The sequence below is a fragment of the Anser anser genome (assembly GCF_964211835.1).
Source record: "Anser anser genome assembly, chromosome: 7".
NCBI lineage: Eukaryota > Metazoa > Chordata > Aves > Anseriformes > Anatidae > Anser > Anser anser.
Window position 1 is genome coordinate 80933 of NC_139727.1, and position 25360 is coordinate 106292.

A 25360-nucleotide genomic window follows, 5' to 3' on the forward strand; every position below is an offset into this window, starting at 1 on the left:
TAAAATGTATTTTAAGCTAAGTGTAATAAGCTATTAGATCTACTAATTTTAGTGAGGTATTTAGTCCTCTAAAATTTTGAGCCTCACAGCTCCAACTTTTGGGAATTTTTATATTAGAAGGCTGGGACTAGAATTGTCTTTCAAGATAAAGACAAAGACAATGTTTAAGATAGTAAAGATAACGTTTACGGATAATCAGCCATGAAACCCTCCCAAGAGTCATTTAATTCACTTCTACGGCAATACACGTTACATAGGATAGTTTCTAAACACTAACACAAAATGCCTCCACGTGAGGAACTTTGCAAACCTTCCAGGACACAAATATGTTTTGTACCGTATTTGTAAGTGCAAGCTGAATCCTCCTTTTGGAATCTGCAACATAAGCTTTTACCTCAGGGTGGAGAACAAAGCTTTTGCATATTACTGAGTTTCTAATATAAAATCTGTTTAGCGGAACCAATACAAAGAACAAAATTCTGTATTAGACCATTTTCAAATGGGAATGAAGGCACAGGTACAAGAAACCTGCTGCGAAGCATTGACAGTGTCCCGTTTTACTTGATGCGGTCAGTGTATGCTGTATCAGCTTTAAAACCCCAGCTGATTGCAGATCAACCCCACAGAGGTTTGACCTCAGCTGAATTTTCAAGATGTTCTTCATCCAGTAGAGGTTGGCTTGTATTGTTAAAAGGCACAAGGATGGCTAAACTCAAGTGACAATGATAGAACCCTTATTACCGTCAGTAATTAGGTCATCACCGATTGCAGTCATAACTGAAGATTCCTGAAAGACAGAAAAGGCTAAGTTTAATCATAACTCATTTCAGAAAGCATCACAGATTCAAAGTGCTGCAGTCTCAACCCATTCCTTCTTCCTACAACTACAAGGATAGATGGCATTTTATCTACTTATTTTTAGAAGAAAGCCAATATTACAGTACAGGTTGGAAGGGACCTCCGGAGGTCACAACTAATACATTGACCACGATAAGACCACTTACAACAACTGTTTAATTTGCTTTAAGCAAAGCAAATCAGAAGAACAGGAACAGAAGAAGCGTACGCAATTATGCTGTCAAAACCATTCTTTGGTATGCGTGAACAAATAATGGTGTATAAATCACTAATTCTATGGATTTACTATTTAAGCACTTAAATACAAACACCTCTGAATGGAATCTGCTCTTTTAACTTCACACTAAGCAGAAAGCATGTTTTCAACTTCGGATTCTTTTTGCTGATTCACACAAATCTGTACAACATATTATCTGTGAAATATTTTCTTTACAGCAAGCGTGCACTATCTTTACCTCAAAAACAGCTGGAGCCATTAAAGAATCTCCTAAAGAGCAGTCTCCAACAGCTTGCATGCTGTCATAGGGAGCATAGGAGCTGTAGTTGTAGTCAGCGTAAGCATCGTAACTCCTCTGCGAGTGGTAGTTCTGGTAATCTTGGCAATAAGCATTATAGTTGTATGACTGGTACCGCTGCAATTCTGCTTTCAGTCTGAAACATGAGAAGTTGCATACAGTCAGAGAACAGAAACTGTAAACCCAGTTCTGAACTTAAACAATTTGTCAGCTTACATACTTCAAAACTTAAAAGGAAGCTTTCCTAAACAGTCACCTAAGTGACAGCTTAAGTCACAGCTCAAAACCTCATTTCTATAGAAGCAAGCATCCTCACCTTTGCCAATACCAGAAGGAATTGTTCTCATGGATTAACTCCAGAGCCTTGACATGGTTACCTGTACACATCAAGTATTTTTAGCGTTGGCATAAGCAAGCTGCTGCTAAGTCTCTGTGCTTTGCTAAAGATTGATTTAAGACCAGAGACATTTATCAAGCACAGCTGCTTTAAAGATGCAGTCTTAACCCTTCTATCTTTTGTTTGGTTAATTACTAGATCTTATTTCCAGAAAGAAGTGAATGGAGTCAGATTATCCATTTCAAAGAAGCATCTGACGCTGCCTGTCAGTTTGCCATGTCTACCTCCACCTGCTCAGTTTTTTTGTTTGTTTAAAGTCCATTAAACATTCAACAGCTGCCAACTATACCGCTCAGGTGAAGTCAGTCTTGCTTAACAACACAATCGCGATTCTTCAGCATGACGCCTTATTATTAGTGGGAGAATTACAAAATACGCTGGTTCTTAAGAAGAAAGGGCCAGCTGATTAGCTTTCACTACTTTCCCTTTCAAGATTTTCTCAGGGGCAGCTTCAGACTAATGACAAGAACCAAGACAAGTGCTATCTGTACTAAAACTGAGGTACACTGCATAAAGAACATTCAGATAACCCAGCTGCATATTCAAAAAAATCCGCTGTTTAGACTTGTCTTCACTGATTCTGTACAGGCAGACCTCCTGTGTTTGCAGTGCCCAGTTTCTCTGACTTGAATTGGGGATGCAGAGAAGTGAGTTCTATGCTTTTGGGGAAGAATACAAGCTGAAGGCATTCTGAAATAGCTTCCAAACTAAGCAAACATGAGGGACAAACTAATCCAATGGCTGGGTATTTCAATGCTAAGAGAGCACGGTACTCAGCCATTCAGAAACGTATTACTGATGTGTATTTTAATACCTACATTTGTTTCAATACTGCAAAGCTACACAAGTTCTAATAAAGAGGTAATCCATTGTCTTGTTACTGTAGTAAACAAACAGAAGATACATCATCTTAGGTCTTCTGCTTCCAACTGCACTCTTCCTACATACAGTTGTGTAGGGAAGGAAAATCTGAAAATACTGTTGACGTTCTTCTGGATAGCCGAAGCAAGAAAACATGTTTGTGGCTTATTCTTGTTTTCAAAATAAAACAATATTAATTTAATCAAAAAATTTTGGCAAAGAAGTTTGGACAGTGCTCTCTTGGAGAAGAGCATTTCCATTCTAAAGCAGAAGGAGGCAACATTTGCAGAATTATGCTAGGTAAACAGAAACAGAAGTGTCATTTTTTACTATTTAACAGAACGCACAAGCTAACCTCATGAACATACTGAAATTGTTTATATGAAGTCCTGTTTTGTCAGTATCCTGAATCAAAGTTCATCAAATTTGGTATCAATTCTTTAACCGTTCAGAGACCTGAATTGCCTTAAATAAGTGATAGAACTGAGCCGGTAGAGTAAGAAACCCTCTCAGGAAGTGCTAAGCTTTAAACTCCCCATTGCCCTAAGCTCATGAAAAGCAAAGAATAGCATTCTAAACCTGTTCTAGTAATAACGCCTTTGGCTTTCTCCCTGCGTTCCCATTTTTCCCCCCCACTTCTTTCCTGTCAACCCACTGTAAAACTAGTTATGTGCTTCTCTCAAACTAGAGGGAAAGCTCTAAGAACAAGAACTCCCTAGCATATAAAACCACTTCTTGTCCCTTCTACCTTATGCAGGCCCAAACCTGAAAATATTTTCCAATGCATTCAGCTTTGCTACTGTTGAGAAACAAGGCTGGTTACAATGGCAGCTAAGCCCAAGTTGCGCTGTCTGGCTAGACTTAACAGTTGGATTCCCCCAGCCATCCTGAAGCAGGTTGATGAATCCAGGGAGTCAAAACATAGGACTTCTGCATTTCTGGTTTTGTAGACTGCATCCTGTGTGCAGCCACTACAGCAAGGGCCACAGACTTTCCAAAGGCAGAGCTACAAGAATCTGATTATTTAGAATAACTGTATCAATGCACAACTCCTTGGTTACCTTTTAGAAATTCCTATGCTCAGCCGGATTCCTTTTCCCCCCAGACCTGGTGCGTTCTGGCAGTCTTGCAGTGCCCTCATCTGATCACCTTGCTCACCAAATCTGACATAGGCATACCCTCTACTATTTTCAAAAGGGAGAAAACCAATTCTGGTATGCATAACAGTTACAAAGCTAACGAATTCAGTTTCTGTCTTCTACAAAAAACAGAAGATAGCAGCTACTATAGCTTCTATTACTTAAGCAACCTCTCTGGCATGTGCACGTGCACAGAAAAGGCTTTCACCAAATTAAAACACTTGGGCCAGAAGCAAAAAGCTTATTCCTTGGTAGCATTAAGATGCAACTCACTGAGAGCCAGCAAAACAATACATTTTAAGTGCTCTCTGCGTAAGTAATCAGATTCCATATTTCTGCATATACAGCAGTTAATCAGTTAGCACTAACCCACTCCTTTTGGAGCCACAAACTTTATTGGTCACAAACACCAAGAGCTGGCTGTAATTATCTGAACCAGTATTAACCGGTACCTCTGAACTCTTCAAACAAAAATATCTTTCAGGTGCTCTTAGAAGAACAACATCAATTGCCTGCAACAATTTGATGGCTTTGCTAAACGGAGCACTGAAAAGCACAGTGGTACAGTTTCTTTTGTAGCCTGTTCAGAAATTATAGCCCCGTGCCTACAGCTTCAAATCAGGCCAAGCTTACCAGCCCAACTCTTACAGCTTAAGTTCACTGCACTCGAATGCCTTCAAGACGTGCTTTTAGGAGCCATGGAGAAGAACCCTCTGGTAAGACCACCATTATAAAGTACTGAGTGTTGTTTTACACTTAAAATAGAACTATCTGTTACAGTCATTCATCAGCTTTCCCTAGGCTGCTGCTCTCTCACTACTGAATGTGATCCTGCTCTCAGTTTCCCACTAACTTTTTCCCCCAGCGGTTATGGCCTCTTTTCATCTATGACACTTTTAAGGGACTACACCGTGTTGAAAAATGCTGGTTAACATTTCCTTTTACACAAGGTGCCTCATCGAATTTTCCTGACTAAACCAAACCCCAGAACCTTAACTAGAAGAGGAAGCACACAAACACACACGCCTCCCTGGCCACCATATCTCCCCAAAACATATCTGTTCAGTAACAGACCAACTGTAAGAATACTGCGATTAAAATCAGTATAGCTCTATACACTGCTTTTGTTCGGGATTACTAGCTAATGTCCTTCCCCTTACCCCTTCTGGAATTAATACTGAATTCTGTACTCCAAAACGCGGTTCTTAAGTCATACAAATGACATTTAACAATCAGAATTTTTCCACACAGTGATCCTCAATAAAAACTTCAATCCTCTACTGCAGTCTTTCAACAAATTAAAGGAATACAAAACTGGCTAATAACTGTTCAGTGATTTTTGGACCTTTGTAGCACTAGAGTAACAGCAGTACACTCTGCAGCATAGTTGCAAGTACGTGGGAATAAGATACTCTCTCTCATCTCTTTTTTTCTCTGAAAAGTGTGAGGCCTCTATTTCACCCTACTAAAGATTTTACCACCAACTGTACTGCTAGCATTGAGACACTGCAACTTCTGTGCTTGTATGAGATGCAGGACAGGTTCCTTAAGGTGTCGCAATTTTTTGTCTAAACCTAGTGTTGAGATCAAAAAAGGGATTGCTACTAATTGCGTACGTATCAATAACCAGGACAGAAGACATGCTGCATATAGGAATTAAACTTTTTCTAAAGCTCTAGTACATGAACATATCAAATCCCGCAGATTTTTTCTAGTATGGTTTCAGAGGTCTTACTTGATGGACATAAGCGCACAAGTGAAGACAAAAGATATTCTGTTTACCTGAAGTACTGGTTTGGACCCCAAATGAAAAAGCTGGCTTTGCTTGCTCAGGTTCCTTCTCTGATGGTTTAACGAAACTGAAGTTGAACATAGGTTTTGCTGTGCTCTCTTCTTTTGTACGCTCGGACTTCCCAACTGAAAAGCTAGGCTGTGTCTTTGACTCTTCAGTGTCAGCTTTCTTTCCAAACACTAACGGAGCAGCAGTAGTGACAGAATCCTGCTTCTCTTCTGTCCTTCCCAAAATAAACTGTGAGGCAGCTGCAGACTCTGCACCTGAACACTCTGAGTGAACACCGAATGTAAATGATGGCAAGGCAGCATTTTGTGGACGCAGTCGCAGTACCAAAACCTGCAGAAATAAGTGAATGTCAAGTCCGTAACCCACGGTGTATCTGCAGTACATGAAGGTTTGAACTACATTCTAGTCCTGATCTTTCCAGTCAAAACTGTTTAACAAACAACCAACCAAACAGTAAAACAAACAAGAAAACCCCATGCTTCCTCTCTACATAAAACTTTTCACAACTGTGTTTTCTGCCCACCACCTGGCTTTAAAAAGTATACGAACTTCTTTGAAAGATCATGTTTTTAGTCTGAACTCCAAATGAACAACGTGTAGGGCATGTAAAGAACAAGCACGTCATTAATGAAAGCTTTTCTCTAAAAAGGATAAACTTATTCTTGGGGAAAAGTGTGGAAACAGATGTTATCTAGGCAATATTCCTACAGGAAAAACGAATAATTTTGCCACACCTCAAAGGAAAAAATAATTGTGCTTAACAGGTAAGAAAATAAAAAAAATCAGAGCAAACCAAAAAATAAATCACAGAATATGCATCCTCGTTTTAATCATTAAGGATTACCTTTGAGCTCTGCTTTGGTGCTTGGCTTTGCACTTTCACAGGCTACACACTTCGTGGCCTCTGCTTTGTTTTGAACCAAGCAGGTCTCCCAATCCCAGCTTCCTTCAGGCTTCTTGAATTTGTCTAAATCCAGAAATTCTCCAGAAGGAGCAGAAAATGCAGATGCACTGCTACTGGTCACAGGTGTTGGACCCTCTGTGAGACAAACAAGACAGTTAACCATCCTGTTTGAACATGAACTATAAAATGAGCATTAACTTTTAAATTTGATTTGTCAAATCCCACAGAAATGTTCAAAACTACTCCACAACTCCCCCCCCCCCCGCCCCTGAAAAAAATAAAAGCCACCAAAAACCCACAAAGAAACAAACAAACAAACAAAAAAAACAGAGTGGAACTCAAAGCTTCCAAACAACACACAACTCTGTTCAGCACACAAGCTTCTGCTGCTGTTGACCACAGTGTAACCTCCATAAAGAGGCCTGACAGGTGCCTTTTAAAAAAAAGGTGCCTTTTAAGAGAGAAGCAGAAGATAACGCTTCAAATTCAAAACCGGAAAGACAAGAATGGCTCTTCCCTTCCACAGCACACGCAGAAAACTTTTATCCTAGTATTACTTGCATCGCTCTTCCTCTTGACAAGTGCAACGTAACCGTGCAATTCACTGCACCATGGTCACAGTAAACCCCTCATTTCCAAAATTCCTCCTTGCAATGGCAAGAGCCTCAGACAAAGATGCCGACTGACCGCTCAGAGGTTGGAAGTCCAAGAGAATCAACTCTGTCTGAAATCCATTATCTTACCTCATGAAATTTCAGTCTTACCGCACAGGATGAATACAAAAGCCCGGTCTAGTCCATCTTAATTTGTTTCTTCCACGATATATTTGCACAGGTGTTTTTCGATGTAATGGCATGTTAAATGACATTTAGAGTCAAAGTTAGAATTAGAATCGTATTTTAAAAACAATACAACCACGCTCAAAATCAATTACGGTCACACACAATGGGAAACAACCCAGTACTGCCCTGAAGAAGTTACCCAGCGGGTCACTCGCTTTCTTGAAGCCTACCACTGACCTTCATAGGCATCTCTCTGCTTTAGCTTAAGACTAGTTAAGACTACACTGTCTTGAAATCTGGCTTCACATCTCCCCTCAATTACATACAAACAGTGAGTAGAGGCATTTTGGACACATTCTGTAATTTTTTTTACTTATTTTTTGAAAGCGAAAAACACTAATTTTTAACTCTTTCTATGGAGTTGTTATTTTCGCCAGTGAAAAATCACTATGTTGTTTTTAAATTAAGTCACTCACTTCAGCCATCTTCCCTCACCAGCTGCAAAGCCGGGGGTATCTGCATTGATCCAGCTCCGTACTAATACATTTCACAATCAGTTCAATTTATGCGACAGGCTGGAACCTGGGCTGAGACCTCTGAAGTGCCTGTAAACCAATCCTGCAGACAGCCGCTAACCCATCAACCGTACCTGGGAATCGTGTTGCTTAAAATATTCCATATATGCAACGTACTTTTATTCTGTACAAGATTCACAGAGGCTAGGATGGAAACAACAGGAAAAAAAGGACCATACCTGGTTTCTCAGACTGACAGGCTACACATTTGTTATCTTCCGTCTTATTTGGTACAAGGCATATTCCACAGTCCCAAGAGCCTTTCGCCTTCTTAAATTTGTCTCCAAAGCCCAGAGTGGCTGTTGTGTCAGTGCTGCTCGAGGAGGATGTCACTGTCACCGAGCTGTCTGTGACCACTGGTCATGTCAGAGCAGGCATTACTCCCGTTCCAGGTTTTGGTGTCTCACATGCTATACATTTTGTAGCTTCCGGTTTGTTTTGGACAAGACATGTATCACAATCCCACGTTCCAGGTACTGTTTTGAATTTGTCTCCAAAGCCCAGCATCCCTGCTGGGGGCGCTGCTGGCTTTGAGGTGTCGCATTGACTTGAACTTACTGTCTGTTTCATACTCTCAACTGTTGACGCTTTAGTAGCTTGACAAGTTACACATTTGTCCTTTATGTCTTTGTTTTGCAGAAAAGGGTCACATGTATCAGATTGCCAGTACGATGCTTGTTTAGAAGTCTCTTTACCTGCAGAAAAAGTTGTTATTGCAGGCCTAGTATAAACCACTGTGCTTGTTGTAGGTTGTGCAGACGTAGAAGAGCGTGTTTTCAACAATCCAAAGTCTAGGAAGCAAGAAAAAAAAGTCTTCCTGTTAGCGCAGCACCTCACTACATGTAACTAAGTGACTTTACTAGAGGGCAAAAATTTCAACTCAGGTGCCAATGGTTACAACTAGACATTCAGACCGAGCGCAACAGGAAGTCCCCAGAAATCTTATCTAAACGGATGAAATTTCATCTGCTGCACTGGGTCACAACAGAACATTTCGTTAAAGCTTCATTTAACTCTTTGTTTCCAAGCAAGCTTTAAATCAACATTTTCACTGGTCGATACAAGTACAAACAGACAGTAGCTGACTGAAATCTGACAGTCCAACGTGGAATGGAAATAATACAATTTGATTAAGACGCGATGCCCAATCGAATCAAATTTCTAAAGCTCCTCCTTCCGTAGCAGATGACTCAAATCTACTCCAGTAACTGTACAGAAGTTTGTACTCGGAGCAGCAATCCGTACGGTATTTTCCCACAGATGCTGAATATTAATTAAATAATAAAAACTCAAGACAATTGAACAACTGTCTAATTTTCTATAATCTTTTTCAAAATGCATCGGACACAGGACAACTCCTTATTTAAAAGGTGGCAATTTTAACAGAAAAGACAAGCTACTAATACAGAAAGACTAAAGGAAATGCATCTTAAACAGCAGCTCAAGTTGCTTGTAAATCTACCTTGAACATAGTTGTTTTGTGGTTTGTTGGTTTTTTTTTAGTCAAAAATGAAGTCTTTGAACAATGTGGATTTAGATTCTGCTTCTTTTAAACCGATAAAGAAAGTGAATGTCACTTCACTCAGAGGTCTTCCCTTAAACAAAATGCACAATGTATTTTCTCTCACTTAGCTCCTTCCAGTAGAGAAATGTGCTGCCTTCTTAACAAGTATGTAAGTTAGAAGAAGACTTTTGGGAAAAGATCAAACTCAATAAAGCCCTTTTTCTTAAAAGATATCTTTTCCACAGACACACTTTATGAAACTGTTGAAAACAATTGCAATTGCTTAAAAACAAAATTCAGAAAAGGGTTTTTAACGTAAAACACTCCACTTCTGTTTGCAGTTTAAATTTTAATCCACAGGAGCCATTGTAAGCTAAGGCCCAAAGATTCGCAGCTTTCGCCATGTATTTGGAACTGAAGCTCTTTCCTATTCTTTCTTCACCTGGGCTGAAGGTGGGACAGGAGTGTTGAGTTTTACAAACATTTCCTTTTCAATTCCACAAATTGTATTTACTTAAAATGAAACACCGATTATCTGGCTAATTCTCTTAGTACCTCATTTACAATTACATCCTAACACGTAAAGGAGATGCAACCCATCTGCTTTTCATCTTGCAGTTTTACTTCCAGCAACAAACACCACTTAGAATAGAAGGGGGCAGATGCACCCTAACAAACGCAGCGCTTAATGTAATGCTCTCCTACATTCATATTTATAGCAGATACTCTATTAACCATAAGTCGTGTGTTGGTTTTTTTTTAATAAAAAATGCTAGCGTATTTTTTGCAGCATCTTTTTAAAAGGAGTTCATTATCTCTCCAGGATTTTTTAGAACGTCTAAGACGCTTCCTTCCTTTAATACGTGGGCAGTGGTGAAGGGACCACCAGCAAAATCTTTGACCTCCTCTTTCTGTGTGTTGATGTTGGTTGAGGTGGTGGTGTCTTTTGAAACAAAAGAAAACAAAAACAGCTTTCACAATGTGACCTAGTTAGAGCAGATTATACTCACTTTTGTTAGAAACAAGAATTTCCAGCTTTCATGCTTCTCACATAAGAATCTTCACAAATTCTACTTACTTTGCAATGCTTTATGATTACAAGCAAAACAAAAAGCAACAAAACAAAACAAAAATTATAAAAGCAGATCTGTCACTGGAAAAATACTGCAGAAGTCCAACACTGCCTGGAATTGCTAGCATGCGCAGACAGGACAGATTGAAGATTTAATAAAGAAAAAAAGGAAAATCAGCACTTCAGATCTGAAGTGCTAAAGTTTCAGTTACCTAGGGTAAGAAAGGGCGTCACTGGAGTACCACTGGGTCCAGAAAGTTCTGCCGATTTTACAACGGGAACACTAAATGTAAACCCAATCTGCTATGAACAAGAGAGGTTTTTCAGATTCTCAAGCCACAGGAACTTCAATCGAATGCACACACAAAACCAAATCTGAAAGCTGCTCTTCACATTTGTAGCACGCATGCTGAATGACAAATTATAAGCCAGAAGCCTACATACTTTTCTCCATCAAGGCAGATTCTGCTTTAGTGTTCTGCAACAGCCTACTAAATGCCTAAGAAAAAAAGTCAAGCTCCTTTATTATTTTACTTACAGAAGACGTAGGTAGCACTTCTGCCTCAGTAGATTTCACAACTGGAGATGAAAACGCGAACTCAGGACTGCTAACAGTACTTGTTGGTTGTATCTGTATTTTCAAAAGAATTAAAGGTTTATATTTAAGAGCAACAACTACGTGAATTCACTACCCAACAGAAGTCCCGCAGTGACGTCGAAAAACCTGATGTTTGAGTTATTTTGCAGATAAAAGTAATAATAAAACACAGGGAAGTTTCCAAGTGGGTATAGGACAATATCTTCAAAACCAAATTCCAGAAACTGAGAGGAAAAGCTGGAGATGCTACTTAGGTCTAAATGCACGGAAAAGCAAGCCAGGAAGCTGAAGAACGGCAAACTCAGCCCAATGATACTCCAAGAACTTCAGCAAACACCTCAACATGTTAAAGCAGCTGTCTACTTCAAACCGTACAAAAAATATTTCAAGTACTCTGGAACAGATTAATGTTTATTTTATTGCAATAATATGCCAATTATTGCACCCTAGGCTCATTCTATGTGAGGCTTATATGACCACGTTACCTCTAATTTAATAACTTAAATAAAGTTGTGGTTTAACCATTGCAGGCAACTAAGCACCACACAGCCACTCGCTCACTCCCTCCAAGTGGAACAGGGAAAAGAACTGGAAATAAAGAAGTAAAGTTGTTAAATTTGAGGTAGCATTAATGACTCATCGCATGTAATGGCTACCTGGAAAGAGAAATGCCATAACCCTGTACATACTCCCCACTCCTTCCCCTTCTTTCCCCCAGCATTTATTGCTGAGCACGATGCTAAATGGTGTGGAATATCCCTTCGGTCCTCTGGGCTCCGCTGTCCTGGCTGAGTGCCCTCCCAGCCTCTTGTGCATCCCCGACCTCCTCGCTGGCAGGGCAGCGTGAGACACAGAAAAGGACTTGTCACTGTGTAAGCACTGCTCAGCAACAGCTAAAACACCAGTGCCTTACCAACACTGTTTTGCTCACAAATCTGCAACACAGCATCATCTAGCATCATCTACTACGAAGAAAATTAACTCTACCCCTGCCAAAACCACTATAAATAACGTGGCATAAAGTCCACACCCCCCTTCCCCCGCAGACTTCCACAGCATTTGAAGCAGTTATACAATCACGTTAAATGGGAGTTGGCAGGCTCTAAGACTGAGAGAAGCAGAATCAAAACATTTATGCCTTTTTCCCCAAACTGGCATACAACCCCAATTCATTCAGCTGCGTAGAAACTAATATTTGTTAGTTTCATGAGCACCACAGAAAAAGTCAACTCGCAATAAAGCAGTATACTCATTGTAAACATTATTTATAGCATAAAGATTTACCTTGCCCGCCGCCGTCGCTGCTGCATCTGCCATGCCTGCCGCCTCCGTTGAATTTGCCACGCTTGTCGTTGCCACTGTTGACTTTGCCTTGTCCTTTGTCATCAGCAGATATGGCATGCCCGCCGCCATTATTGGACATGTCAAGCCTGAGGGCACTGTTGAACATGTTATGCCCGACGTCGCCGTTGTATATATGATGTCCTCCACCTCCTCCTCTGATAGATCTGTCAAGTCCTCCACCTCCGATGGATCTATCATGCCCTCCACCTCTGATGGATCTGTCATGCCCTCCACCTCTGATGGATTTGCCATGCCCGTCGCAGCTGCTGGAGTTGCCGTGCTCATTGCTGCTGTTGAAACAGCGCTCGGTGACGCTGAGACAGTGCTACTACCAACGAAACTAGAATTGAACTGAGGCAGCGATGCAGCACTGATGGGTAGGGGTATGTTCGGTAGCACTGGTTCCTCCACTTCCTAAAGTTGCAAATTTTAATTTTTCTTATACAAGACATACTACTTTCTCACCCCATCCCACCCAATTTATTAACAAAATTAAATAGAACAAAAATCCATACAAATTAAGAGAAAGCAAGTTTCCAGAAGAAATCCCGATCTCCCCACCTCTGTCTACCACGTCATTTTAATTTATGGCAGGCCTGCTTCCACATTATACTCTATTCAACAACTGTACAGCAAGAACACTGAAAGTTAACTCAAAACCTGTGCAGAACAGAGACGCACAGATCACATTTTTTTTCTTTCTTTTCTATACTTTAGTCATCAAAGCTCTAGAGAAGCATCATCCTTTCTAACTACCCTCGCATGGCTTCAATTAAGAGTACACTCTCAAGACAAGTGAGAAAGTGTTCCTCTTGCAAAATTAGGCAGGATAGCTGCCAAAGTTTCTAAAGTCATTACAGCAGTGAACGTGGAAAAAGGTAATGTTTAAAGAAGCAGGTAGGTTCAACAACCAAACTAAACACAAAAAGCACCAAAGAAAGTCAGACTAGCAGCACTGAAGATTGTGTTCTGGTAAATACAGTCTATACCATGTATCAGGATGCAAATATAAAAATCAGAAGAGAGCCTCTTAACAACTTCAATTTTCATCCCTGCCACTTACTTTATTTGATTACTAAGATTGGATGAGTTATGTTTTAAATGGCATAGAAAATCTGACTGAAATTTGTACAGTACTATCATGATCTACTTAGAAATGACTAGGCAGGGATGTAAGTTGGTACTACTGATATTCAGTGCATCCTGTAGCTTACATCTGTTTCACAGTTTTGATTTGAAAAGTTTATGGAACTTTTGATATTTGGACCATTATTTTATTTGCGTTACAGGAATAAACAACAGTGTTTACGATTTCTTTATATTGCATCATCCAGAAGTCCCATTTAATGATTTGAAACTTAAATTAACTTAAATACTTAATATTAACTTAATATTAATTAAATACTTAATGTTAACGTAAATACTTAAATTAACTTACAGGCAGCTTATATAACATCCAATAAAAGAAAAAATAATCTGAATATTCATGGTCATAGTTTTATGGAATAGATTTTTCCTATTAAAATGAGAAAAAAACTCTCTCACAATGAGTTTGGTGAGTATCAAAAACTGAGTCATCGTTAGCAGACATGCAGAATGCTCTCTTCTACTACTCTTTTTCACACTCTTGGCCTGTATCTTTCTGTATGACTTAAATATGAAACCAAAAATTAAGCTTTTTTTTTCTTTTTATACTTGGCACTCATTTCAAGTATCATTCCTGTAGAAAAACTATACAAACCTTCACCAAAACTTCTCTTCTTAGGACTCATTCATTCAATTGCTAACGAGAAATGTTATAGTTTGAAGAATCTGAAGAGAAGGTAAGAGAATTAAAAATTTCAAAATTACATAAGCAAAGTTCAGGTATTCAAACACAGGAAATCAATTGGAGCCTGCTCTGAAACCCACAAGAAAACAAAAACAATGCAAAAATAAAGCGGTATTGTTATAATTTACTATGATGCAATAAAACTGACACACTTAGCTAGTTACTTCAGTAAGCTCAGTGACAGCAATTAATTTAAGAGTCACTTACCTGTTCTTGTACAGCTCCTGATAAATAGTGTATTCCTCTTTCCCTTCTCATTTTGCCGCCTCCGCTACTCACTCCTGAAGACAGACCATTGGACGCAGCAGTACTGAATTTGTAGCTGGTCACATTGCTAGCACACGACAGTACAGAAGTTGGGGGAAAAAAGAGAAAAAGAAATTACCAGCCAAATTTTTTTTTCAAGATATTAGAGCTGTTATTAGTCCTAGAATTGAAACCTGCTGATCAGAAAAAAACTAAAGCTGTCTCACAAGTTGCTAAACGCTGGTAAATACTTGATGTTCTAAATAGGAAAAACTTTATTAACAGCAGCAATGAAAAGGACATACATAAGTGCACCGTTCACATGGGAACAATGACTAAGCCAGAAGACCTGAAATAGAAGAGCTGATTTAGATTGTTATTTTCCAGTGCTTCCTTTAAATAGGACTGGTTCTCTGATTCTGCGATGCACGTGTATCTTTTGCAGGGATATAAAAGAACAGCTCACAAAAATACAGAAAGAGTGCACATATGCACACATACACATGGGAAACACTGCCAACAGCTCTGATAGAATAGGGACGCCTTAGACTTGTGTGGCAAGGTAATATGGCCTAAGCTTCAGAAGCAGCTCTGGCTTTCATGTGGCCATCAGCAGGAACAGCAGAGGTGTTTGGGTATGCCAACATTCCAGAAGTCTTTTCAGACATGAATACAGATCCCTTTTGTAAGGCATACAAAGGCGTTTTTCTGGTACTTAAAAAAGCCTAGCTCAAAACCAGAAAGATAAAAAAGGGGAAAGGGAAAAAATAACCCAAACCAGAAGTGGAATAGGGAATAACTCTAACAAAAGTACTATGGCAAGAAAATGAAGTATGCCTGGAAAAACCGTGACATCAAAGCTTATCTTGCAGCCAATCAGTCAGTCAGTACAGAAGTGCATTAGATCGCACTGGAAGACACCAGGTCAAACTCCCACAATACTGAGGAGGAGAACTGGTCTAAACTTGTCAAATACTTGACAACAGCCTGCTTAGCACTGTAACTGCATAGAGGAAGACAGATCCCTAAGGCATATGCTCAGACTTTTCTCTAATCCGAACTGTCAATCCATTAGAATTCTGAAAAAAGTCTTACATCAAAATAGATCTTCATTCAGACAACTATCGCTTGCCCATAACAGCCCATATTCCTCTTTCTGTTAACACCTGTGAGCTTCAAGGGGGCAAAGACAGTTGTCAGCCTTCAAGCAAGTCTAATCTACAATTGGACTCAGGATATAAAATATATATATATATACACACACACGCATAGATATATAGCATTGGTGGGCCAGAGATTTACTGAGTATTCCAACTCAACTGTCCAAAGGGACTCTTGCCAGCAGATCAGTGTGGTGCTCCTGCTCCAGAACATGGCACCCAACAGAGACCAGCATCACAAAAAACACTACCACCACTACCTACTCTACAAACAAAAGGTAGGGCACTGCAATAAACTTTGTGAACGAAATCAAAAGCAGTATGAGTTTGCTGTATCTCCTTCCTAAATGGAGAAGTAGAAAGGAGTTCTAACAGAGACGATTTAGAACAGTTTGAAAAAAACATAATTAAAACCCAGCACCTGATTGCACCTGTACCAGAACCTTAAAGCCAGTCGCTTCCACCCCTGAAAAGGTGGTTGTTGTGAAGTCCAACTTTTAGATGCCAAAACAAAGTGTTGAGTTCTTTCTGCAAGCCAAAGAATGCCCATGGTCACATAAGAATTGCTTGGCAGATGAGCATAGAGTCGACAAAATTCCCTGCTACTGTTCTTTGAAAAGAGCAACCCCCTAAAAACCGAGTGCAAAGTCCCTTAACTCAAGCATTATTACCCAAAACACCATTTGCCCAGAAGGAAAAGCCATCAATATTATCTGGAGGATAACTCATTTGACCTAATCCAAGAAAGCAGTATAACACAAAGCAGTCTCCTCAAGAAGAAATTCAATTAATTCTGCTGGATTTTTTTTATTTTAGAGATGAGTTAGCATTTGGCCTCAAATGATCCTAAAGAACACATGGTCTTCATGTGAACTCAAAGCAGACAATTAACTTCATCATGAAAGGAGTATTAAAAAAAAGAATAATAAATCATAAATCTTCCTCCATGTTTTTGCTTAAAAAATAAAGAAAAAAACACATCAATAAACATCCTCCTGAACTGTAACTCACTTCCCCTACTTCACCTTCTAAAGAATGCTTCAGAAAGAATCATCCCATTAGGACAGAGCTTTCAAACTGCAAGCAATTAAATAGCTAAAACTAATAGCTTTTCCCCTAGGGAACATTAGGAGGGACAAATTATTTTGTTATAAGTAAACTGAGTTATAAACCATGAAATATCTGTCAAAGCAAAATTTGTAACGCTACAGATTTAGTTAAACTACAAAATGAGCCATATTTCCTGTAGAAGGAAAAAATTAGGCCTCCAATAGCAAAGATCCTTTCTGTGGATACAGCATTATAACGTGCCTCGTTTCCCATCTTCGTATCCTACTCAGAAGATAAACTTGGGATAAAAAGTGGTGTATCAGTACTTTTATTCTTGCTCATCTTCCTTCCTTTCATAAAAACAACAATTTTCTCAAAGTTATATTGATCTTCAAACACAATCCAGACTTTGCAGCTGCCTCAAAATACAAAATTTTCATTGGATTTCCCATTCCTTTTACTGAGAACTGTCACCACCTTTCAGGTGCAGACCGTACTGAAAAAGGAGATTTCTTTCTTCCTTCAAGTAAGTTTTAAATTAATAGATGTCATACCTTTCAGATGGTTCTGCTCGCTGTTCTGCAGGCAAAGTCTTCTCTCTCATCCCCTGCAAGTTAAGTTTAGTTCAAGACTTAGCTGAATATGTACAGAATACACAAAGTACCAACAACCACTTCATGTGTTTTTTTGTGGTTTTTATTTTATTTATTTATTTTTAATTTTATAGCACTGAATACACCTCACCTACTTAACGTTGTTCCCTAATTCAGCATTGTGGGTACAGTTCAGTTAAATTTTGGGGCTAAAGTAAGCATCACTGCTTCACTCAGCATTGAGGACAAACTGATAGAACACTAAATCAAATTTGTCAAATCCTCTAACAAAGAAAGTAATTACTTTAAACAAAATGACAAAAATTGTGTGTGGGGGGGAGAGTTTTCATCAAAACTTGTGTTTACCAACCCCGTAAAAGGGACATACTTTTCTGTTTTCTATCATTTATCAACAAACAAGAAAAAAAAAAAAAACTCTACCCCCACAAAAAACTAAGCAGTTGCTGCTAGAAAGTTGCTGCAAAGCTTTTTGTTTCTGGCCCAAGTTTTTTAATTTGGTGAAAGCCTTTTCTGTGCACGTGCACATGCCAGAGAGGTTGCTTAAGTAATAGAAGCTATAGTAGCTGCTATCTTCTGTTTTTTGTAGAAGACAGAAATTGAATTCGTTAGCTTTGTAACTGTTATGCATACCAGAATTGGTTTTCTCCCTTTTGAAAATAGTAGAGGGTATGCCTATGTCAGATTTGGTGAGCAAGGTGATCAGATGAGGGCACTGCAAGACTGCCAGAACGCACCAGGTCTGGGGGGAAAAGGAATCCGGCTGAGCATAGGAATTTCTAAAAGGTAACCAAGGAGTTGTGCATTGATACAGTTATTCTAAATAATCAGATTCTTGTAGCTCTGCCTTTGGAAAGTCTGTGGCCCTTGCTGTAGTGGCTGCACACAGGATGCAGTCTACAAAACCAGAAATGCAGAAGTCCTATGTTTTGACTCCCTGGATTCATCAACCTGCTTCAGGATGGCTGGGGGAATCCAACTGTTAAGTCTAGCCAGACAGCGCAACTTGGGCTTAGCTGCCATTGTAACCAGCCTTGTTTCTCAACAGTAGCAAAGCTGAATGCATTGGTAAATATTTTCAGGTTTGGGCCTGCATAAGGTAGAAGGGACAACAAGTGGTTTTATATGCTAGGGAGTTCTTGTTCTTAGAGCTTTCCCTCTAGTTTGAGAGAAGCACATAACTAGTTTTACAGTGGGTTGACAGGAAAGAAGTGGGGGGAAAAATGGGAACGCAGGGGGAAAGCCAAAGGCGTTATTACTAGAACAGGTTTAGAATGCTATTCTTTGCTTTTCATGAGCTTAGGGCAATGGGGAGTTTAAAGCTTAGCACTTCCTGAGAGGGTTTCTTACTCTACCGGCTCAGTTCTATCACTTATTTAAGGCAATTCAGGTCTCTGAACGGTTAAAGAATTGATACCAAATTTGATGAACTTTGATCCAGGATACTGACAAAACAGGACTTCATATAAACAATTTCAGTATGTTCATGAGGTTAGCTTGTGTGTTCTGTTAAATAGTAAAAAATGACACTTCTGTTTCTGTTTACCTAGCATAATTCTGCAAATGTTGCCTCCTTCTGCTTTAGAATGGAAATGCTCTTCTCCAAGAGAGCACTGTCCAAACTTCTTTGCCAAAATTTTTTGATTAAATTAATATTGTTTTATTTTGAAAACAGGAATAAGCCACAAACATGTTTTCTTGCTTCGGCTATCCAGAAGAACGTCAACAGTATTTTCAGATTTTCCTTCCCTACACAACTGTATGTAGGAAGAGTGCAGTTGGAAGCAGAAGACCTAAGATGATGTATCTTCTGTTTGTTTACTACAGTAACAAGACAATGGATTACCTCTTTATTAGAACTTGTGTAGCTTTGCAGTATTGAAACAAATGTAGGTATTAAAATACACATCAGTAATACGTTTCTGAATGGCTGAGTACCGTGCTCTCTTAGCATTGAAATACCCAGCCATTGGATTAGTTTGTCCCTCATGTTTGCTGAGTTTGGAAGCTATTTCAGAATGCCTTCAGCTTGTATTCTTCCCCAAAAGCATAGAACTCACTTCTCTGCATCCCCAATTCAAGTCAGAGAAACTGGGCACTGCAGACACAGGAGGTCTGCCTGTACAGAATCAGTGAAGACAAGTCTAAACAGCGGATTTTTTTGAATATGCAGCTGGGTTATCTGAATGTTCTTTATGCAGTGTACCTCAGTTTTAGTACAGATAGCACTTGTCTTGGTTCTTGTCATTAGTCTGAAGCTGCCCCTGAGAAAATCTTGAAAGGGAAAGTAGTGAAAGCTAATCAGCTGGCCCTTTCTTCTTAAGAACCAGCGTATTTTGTAATTCTCCCACTAATAATAAGGCGTCATGCTGGAGAATCGCGATTGTGTTGTTAAGCAAGACTGACTTCACCTGAGCGGTATAGTTGGCAGCTGTTGAATGTTTAATGGACTTTAAACAAACAAAAAAACTGAGCAGGTGGAGGTAGACATGGCAAACTGACAGGCAGTGTCAGATGCTTCTTTGAAATGGATAATCTGACTCCATTCACTTCTTTCTGGAAATAAGATCTAGTAATTAACCAAACAAAAGATAGAAGGGTTAAGACTGCATCTTTAAAGCAGCTGTGCTTGATAAATGTCTCTGGTCTTAAATCAATCTTTAGCAAAGCACAGAGACATAGCAGCAGCTTGCTTATGCCAACGCTAAAAATACTTGATGTGTACAGGTAACCATGTCAAGGCTCTGGAGTTAATCCATGAGAACAATTCCTTCTGGTATTGGCAAAGGTGAGGATGCTTGCTTCTATAGAAATGAGGTTTTGAGCTGTGACTTAAGCTGTCACTTAGGTGACTGTTTAGGAAAGCTTCCTTTTAAGCTTTGAAGTATGTAAGCTGACAAATTGTTTAAGTTCAGAACTGGGTTTACAGTCTCTTGTTCTCTGACTGTATGCAACTTCTCATGTTTCAGACTGAAAGCAGAATTGCAGCGGTACCAGTCATGCAACTATAATGATTATTGCCAAGATTACCAGAACTACCACTCGCAGAGGAGTTACGATGCTTACGCTGACTACAACTACAGCTCCTATGCTCCCTATGACAGCATGCAAGCTGTTGGAGACTGCTCTTTAGGAGATTCTTTAATGGCTCCAGCTGTTTTTGAGGTAAAGATAGTGCACGCTTGCTGTAAAGAAAATATTTCACAGATAATACGTTGTACAGATTTGCTCTGATTCTTCTGATTTGCTTTGCTTAAAGCAAATTAAACAGTTGTTTTAAGTGGTCTTATCGTGGTCAATGTATTAGTTGTGACCTCCGGAAGTCCCTTCCAACCTGTACTGTAATATTGGCTTTCTTCTAAAAATAAATAGATAAAATGCCATCTATCCTTGTAGTTGTAGGAAGAAGGAATGGGTTGAGACTGCAGCACTTTGAATCTGTGATGCTTTCTGAAATGAGTTATGATTAAACTTAGCCTTTTCTGTCTTTCAGGAATCTTCAGTTATGACTGCAATCGGTGATGACCTAATTACTGACGGTAATAAGGGTTCTATCATTGTCACTTGAGTTTAGCCATCCTTGTGCCTTTTAACAATACAAGCCAACCTCTACTGGATGAAGAACATCTTGAAAATTCAGCTGAGGTCAAACCTCTGTGGGGTTGATCTGCAATCAGCTGGGGTTTTAAAGCTGATACAGCATACACTGACCGCATCAAGTAAAACGGGACACTGTCAATGCTTCGCAGCAGGTTTCTTGTACCTGTGCCTTCATTCCCATTTGAAAATGGTCTAAGACAGAATTTTGTTCTTTGTATTGGTTCCGCTAAACAGATTTTATATTAGAAACTCAGTAATATGCAAAAGCTTTGTTCTCCACCCTGAGGTAAAAGCTTATGTTGCAGATTCCAAAAGGAGGATTCAGCTTGCACTTACAAATACGGTACAAAACATATTTGTGTCCTGGAAGGTTTGCAAAGGTCCTCACGTGGAGGCATTTTGTGTTAGTGTTTAGAAACTATCCTATGTAACGTGTATTGCCGTAGAAGTGAATTAAATGACTCTTGGGAGGGTTTCATGGCTGATTATCCGTAAACGTTATCTTTACTATCTTAAACATTGTCTTTGTCTTTATCTTGAAAGACAGTTCTAGTCCCAGCCTTCTAATATACAAATTCCCAAAAGTTGGAGTTGTGAGGCTCAAAATTTTAGAGGACTAAATACCTCACTAAAATTAGTAGATCTAATAGCTTATTACACTTAGCTTAAAATACATTTTATTAGCCATTTCACGTGAAGTTTTTTTGTGCGCATGCCTCAGATTTGATACTTGGACTTACCAGGCTTTTATTTTCAGATCCACAGCTCTACTTGGATGTTGATGAAATGAACAGACAATTCACGGAGACAAGCGAAGAACTCTACGATTCACTCATGAATTGTCACTGGCAACCTCTGGATACGGTCACTTCTGAAATCCCCTCTGCTATTTAAGTGTCTTCTAGAGCATGACCGTTATGGCCAAAGTGCTAAAACTACATTTCTTCTACATTATTCTAGCTCATAAGTTTTAAAGCACAATGATAGGTTGGGTTTTTTTTGCTATGCTTTTGACAGTTTCTGTAATCTTTTTGTTCATCACTCTCTTGGAGCACCATGAAGTCATGTAAATATTCGAGAAATGTAAAGAGGTAAATGGGGTCTAAAGATAGACTTGCCTGTGTAAATAAAAAATTTGTTTCTGCAAACCTGCCAGCAAGGGATTTTACTTGTACCTGTGTGCAGCACGTTCTCTTCCGGCTTATGGAATTTAACAAGGTAGTAAGGGTATTTCATCTGTCTTTATTTTTATATGGGCATTAGGACACAAGCAAAATCTAGCTTCCCCTTGTTTTCCTGGTTCCTTAGGTAAGCGACAAGCCAAGCCTTTCATGTGCTTGCTTAGACTGGAAGTATGTATGGGAGACACTCACAGGCCTTGCTATGGAAACACCTGTGCCCACTTTTTCCTGCAGGCTGCTGGCTCTAACTGTACTACTGATACATGCTAGGTCAGCTAAAATCGGCTTATAAATAGGGTATGTTAAGCATATGGAAGTGTAGACTTCAACTGCCATAGCTACAAACATCCCGTGGAATGAGGATGATGTCTGCTGGCACTCTCTGCATCAGCATTCAGTTTTCCCTTGCCCTTCTTACTGTTAGACTTCTCAGCTGACGCTTTACAGCGAAGAAATTGCTACAACATAATCCGTGTTCTTAAACCTAAAAAAAAAAATCTTGGAGAAAACAACTTGCTGGTTTTCCCTCCTTGCTGGCAAGGAGAAAAATAGTCCACCAGGAACAACAAAAAAATCCTAGTAACAGCTCCTTAAGTTATACCCTCTGCTACCCTCTCTGATTGCTCTGGTCTTCCTTCATTCGTGGTAATGAAGTTTTTAAAGCTCTGGTAGAAGGATGACAGCACTCAAGTCAAAGGAGATGAGAGCAATGAGGAAAGCTTTGCTTTAAGCTAGAGCAGTCTTGCGAGTTGCTGCCTTTATGCTGTTCTTATCTTGAAGGGTACAGAGTCTTTTCCAGTCATAGGGACTCCATAACCCTATGAGTATGGAGAAATAGTTGCTAATTAACAGTGTGTATAATAAGTAAGTGAGGCTGGAAACAAAAGAATATTCCTCCAAGAAAAAAAAGGAAGCAGAAATTACTGTACTTAATAGCTGGGGAAGCTGTTAAAGCTAGTTGACACAGTTCTGGTACTGCCGTGTGTGTTTTGGGGGCAACATAAACCATAATTGCTGTGATGGCAGGTAAGAATCCAATTCTTTTTTATGGCTTAGTGTAGTCAGTGAAAGCAGTGGTCCTAAGCTGCATGCTGTTCTTAAATGTAATGCAAATTCTCTTTTGTGACTCCTCAGTACTTCCAGGTTACTTGTAGCTGATCACCAGCAACTGCTTCTGTTAGCTATTAGCTGTTGGGTTTTTGCTAGGAATACTTTCAGTCCTGAATTGAAATGATGACATCCTGAAACAGAAGAGGCTCTTGGAGTATTGTAGGAAGCACATTCTTCCTGGTTCTAGTGCAGGTGTACACGTAGGAGGAGACAGAAGGCAAAGAACCTCACATAGGTGGAGGGGGTGAGGTGGCATCACAGTTAGAGCTGTTGCAGTTAACTCTTCCCAAAGCATGAAAGCAACGTGGCTGGGAACAGGGATTTGTTGGGTTGCTTCTTTGTGTGAGCCAGGGAGTCTTTTGAGGGGCAGATTAATAAGAATATGACACAAGGTAGAGGTGCAATAGATGAAGCAAAGAATCTGGGTGGGAAAAGGGTTGCTTGTACGTGTCTATGGAATTGTTTCAGGGGACTGAGCTGGGGCAAATTCAAGATAATAGATGCAGCCTCCTTGACTTTGGATGGCAGTGCTGAAGCTTCAAAACCTTACAAGCTTTGATGCCACTTCAATTGTAGTGCATAGCTGTGGTACTTGAGCTCAGAAGTGCAAACTGCACAGGATTTTTTTATCTATTTTCTTCAACGTGAGCAGCAAAACATCTTCCAGGAATGTGCCTGGGTGCTACGCTGCTTTGACACGGCTTGCTTTGCATCACCAAACACAGTAGTTAGGTTGCATCGAGTACTTTGTGGAAACATTCATTGTGTTGTCACCCAGAAATGGGATGCTACAGATATGTGTTGGCCCGGCAGTATCAGTGCTGGTTTTTGGCCTTTGAGAGGTTGGTCCATAACATGTGACCTGCGTAACGAGAGGCCCACATAGATTGGTGACTTCATTAAGTCTGATGCTGTGGTGGTGTGTGACCCAAGGCCCTGAACGTCAGAAAATCAGGCTGTGGCCACCTATTTTATGCAGACTTTGCCTATTAACAAGGTCTCTACACTGTACGTTAGAGACGTGCGCCTCCTTTTCCGGACTAGATAGCGAAAATACCAGTTTTGTAGTTCAGTGAATGAGATTGGTTGGGCTGTTTGTTCTCCAGAGCTGAAAAATGTTGGGAGTGTATTCTCTTGGAGTCCACAGAAATGAAAATGATGAGAGGAAGAGAACGTTGGTTGCAGCCCGCGTGCTGCTGTTATAAAGTAGTTCTCTGATGTCTTTTTCCCTCTGCTGAGACTTATCAGCCTATCGTCCTTTCCTGTTAGGAGCGCATACCTGGCTTGGGATGGTGTGCGCAGGGCAGATTCTTTACCGTAAGAGCACAGTGAATGCCAGACTTCTTCCTGTACTGCCGTGTTAACCGTGAGTCACAAATTCAGGAAGCAGTGATTGCATCGGAACTGCTAGAATGCTTTGCGGAGTCTTTTTACTGGGTAAACTTCACAGCTGCAGTTACAACTTCCAGCCTGTGTTAGCTGAACACATCGTACTGGTGCCCGCCATCAGTTTGACAAAGATGGGATTGCAGTAGGAACTTGCTTTTTTCCTTCTTTTTAATTAAACAAGTCTTTGAAGCAACTTTTCCAACACCGCCATACTTCACTTCTTCCAGTTATTTTCTGTTTTACTTAGCTGAAATGTTTTTTTTTCTTCCAAGCTTGAGGAAGTTTTCTACAAGAATGTCCCGTAATGATTTCATAAACTCTTTTCGTTGTACCTAGCTGCAACAGAGAGTGGGGGGAAGATTGATCAAATGGTGATGATCGCTGTCATTCTGCTGGACACGCAGATACTTGCCTTTCGTTTTGGCTCATTTTTAATACCAATTAACTTCAGTGCCTCGCGTTAATAGACACCGTTTGACTGCATCGGCAAATGTTTCTGAGTCGTGAGTGTCATTAAAGGCCTGTCACCCTATGGAAATCCTTCTAAATAAGAAAAATGGCATTCAAATAAATAAATAAAGCAGCGTTTGAACTTATGAGCAAACCTAGCGTAGCTGCCTTTGACGCTGATCTGGAGGAGAAAAATCACGTTATCACACTACTATGGTTGCCTTAATAGGTTTGGTGTACATGAGGGAGGGAAGTATTATGTGATGTTTGCCTAGCTATTACATGGCCGATGCAGGAGGGGTTTTAGTCAGTTCCCTGAGCACGTATTGTTGCAGAAGTCGGTGATTTCACTGCCCAATGTCTGTTATTAAGGGCACGATTC

The 25360-nt window shown here is 39.8% G+C and overlaps 2 protein-coding genes across 2 annotated transcripts in view; one reads left to right on the top strand and one right to left on the bottom strand.

The window, feature by feature from the left end:
* LOC310902314 (uncharacterized protein) overlaps window positions 1-25360 on the top strand; it is a 114154-nt gene that overhangs the window by 68800 nt on the left and 19994 nt on the right. The gene's annotated exons all lie outside the window — the stretch shown is intronic.
* Window positions 1-25360, bottom strand: part of LOC310902202 (uncharacterized protein C6orf52) — a 112386-nt gene that overhangs the window by 468 nt on the left and 86558 nt on the right. The window contains exons 2-3 of the mRNA XM_083843358.1: window positions 1314-1509; window positions 742-787 (exon numbers count right to left, since the gene is read on the bottom strand). Coding sequence (XP_083699484.1) covers window positions 742-787; window positions 1314-1373 — 106 coding nt within the window. The 5' untranslated portion in view covers window positions 1374-1509. The remainder of the gene's footprint in view (window positions 1-741; window positions 788-1313; window positions 1510-25360) is intronic.